The 2,381-nt window shown below is 25.8% G+C and overlaps 1 protein-coding gene across 1 annotated transcript in view; it reads right to left on the reverse strand.

Moving 5' to 3' along the window:
* Positions 1 to 1,352: 1,352 nt before the first annotated feature.
* The window catches only part of Parp (Poly-(ADP-ribose) polymerase), a 22,088-nt gene continuing 21,059 nt past the window's right edge, over positions 1,353 to 2,381 (reverse strand). Inside the window, exon 19 of the mRNA XM_014434755.3 lies at positions 1,353 to 2,218. Coding sequence (XP_014290241.1) covers positions 2,140 to 2,218 — 79 coding nt within the window. The 3' untranslated portion in view covers positions 1,353 to 2,139. The remainder of the gene's footprint in view (positions 2,219 to 2,381) is intronic.

Genomic DNA, 2,381 nt, shown 5'->3' on the forward strand with positions numbered 1-2,381 from the left:
AACCAGTCCTGGGATTGTTTTGACCTGAGGATTACTTAAAACTTCTCATTGTTCACTTGTATGAATACTTTTTTTTTTAATATAATAATTATATTTTTAATTAATATCTTGGTTTGTTTTTTTTTCATAAAAACAATTATTTTTCAAAGAGAGTTGCCCAGTAAAAACTTTAATATTTTTTTGATCACTGTAAGACCTTAGATAGAATGTCAGCTCAGTAAGCACATCTTCATCAAAATCTTTTCCACAAATTGTTCTTAATTATTTCGTATTGGAGCCTAATCATCAAATCTTCCATTAAGTAACATTTTACAAATCTATTCAATCTTTTTAGGCAGTGTAAAATTATTTTCGTGGACCAGGTCCGGTAAAAAGATTTCCAACATGGATGAAATTTAGCAGGTTTTAGATCACTCACAACAGACAATACTGTTTTTGCACAGTTGAAGTTCTATAATTTTTTCTCTGCTCCTGTATTTTTTTTAAAAGATTCCGTATTTTTCAATATATATTAAAAAGTTAATATTTTGCGATTTTATCATTTTTAAAAATATTTAGCTCTGTTGCTTTAACTTTAACTGAATTATTTAAAACATTTAAACTTATGATTCAAAATTACAACATCTTCAAATAACATAAAAATTGATTGAATAAATGCTATTTACCAATATAATGTATTAAATGCTAATTAATATATATAATAATCCTATAAATCAAAGAAATTATTTATTAATCCCAAATGATACATAACTCAAAATCATAACCCATCCAAGTCCTAATGAATGATTTCAGTTCTGGCGCAAAACTTGAGTTAGTTATATCAAAGCAATGTAGAACAAAGTGTAATAGACAATCGATCTGACTATGCAAAGTTGTGAAACATCAACTAAATATAGTTGTATTATAGACTGATCCTCTAGAATATATATATACATCACTACAAGAACAATACTGAAAAAAAAAATGAAGTAAATTTCATTAATAACTCAATGGTTTTCCAATACAAATTCACTAATAATTATGTCAGGGGTTACCTTGATACCATAATTCAGTTTGTCATAACAAAGTGATATAAGATAAATAATACTTCATATTTCTACCACTATTTTAGTTTTTTAAACTCCCTTGTCCTAAATAATAAAACATGTTCAATCAATAATTAGGAACCCCTAAGATTACTTTTGCTGTCAACTGCCTGTACAAAATAAGAAAAAAAAAATTATGGTGTGCCAAAATAATACATTAAATGGATTTTTTATTTTTATATAATAATTTCTTAAGCAATCACATCAGCTATTATAGAATGTTAGGATAAAAAATAATAAAAGGATATACTACAGGAATAAAATCCGTAGGTATTATAAGTGTTATATTTGCATATTTACATACATGTTTTTTTTTTCTCTTTTTTTTATGATAAAAGTTAAGACCTACAATATATCCACCATCAAATGCAATTTTGGTGAGGAGTGGAGAACACAAACACGAGTGGCTTCAGCCTCACAAAACCAAACTAAATTAGCAAAAGTTAAAGCGTGCACAATTATTAATAATGATGAATTCTTCCATCAGGAAAACACTGTCCTGTTGTTACTAGTCCATTTGACAGCTATATTTTTTCTTGTAACAGGTAGCACAATTAAATAGGAACACTAATTTTTTTATTTTAGTTTCCTTATTTCCAAACCATCTTAACAGTCATTCATTTTTTTTTTTTAAATTTTAGAGAAAGAAAAATTTGATACATTATTCAGGCCATATTACTTTGGACATGGAAGACTCATCATGAAAGAATAAAACCTCATGACTATTCTAATTATCTAAGATAACTAGAAGGTGACGGCACAATTCAAAACAGAATATAACAAAAAAATTGTTTTAGATAACTATTAACTACCTCATGATATTGGAAATAATGTTACAATATAAAGAGGAAAAAATTTCAATTTTCTTTAAAAAAAAAAAAAAAAAAAAGAAAAGAAAAAAAAACACTAAGACAGATATTCCTTCAAATATTGGACCACTCAAGAATAAGGATCAACCATCATTCAGAATATTTTGGTAGTTTCAAGATAACAATTATATAAAAATAATTAAATCATCACTTTGAGCAGTCAAGCATTATATCCATTAATAAAATCAATACATAGTCGAATAGTTGAACTTCATTTTAATGAGATACTGTATTTTCACCTGGGCCACATCATAAACGATATATCTGTTAAACTATTAAGGAAAATAAAGACAAATTAATACATTATTTGTTCCCATAAAATATTCTATATAACTAAATAAAGGATTCTTAAATGAGGATATTTTATAAAATTTATAATCAAAAGAGAAAACTCACATAAAAATCATTACACTAGGTCATTATATAA

The sequence above is a fragment of the Halyomorpha halys genome, unplaced genomic scaffold (genome assembly GCF_000696795.3).
Source record: "Halyomorpha halys isolate HHAL.00 unplaced genomic scaffold, Hhal_1.1 Scaffold1421.1, whole genome shotgun sequence".
Classification (NCBI taxonomy): domain Eukaryota; kingdom Metazoa; phylum Arthropoda; class Insecta; order Hemiptera; family Pentatomidae; genus Halyomorpha; species Halyomorpha halys.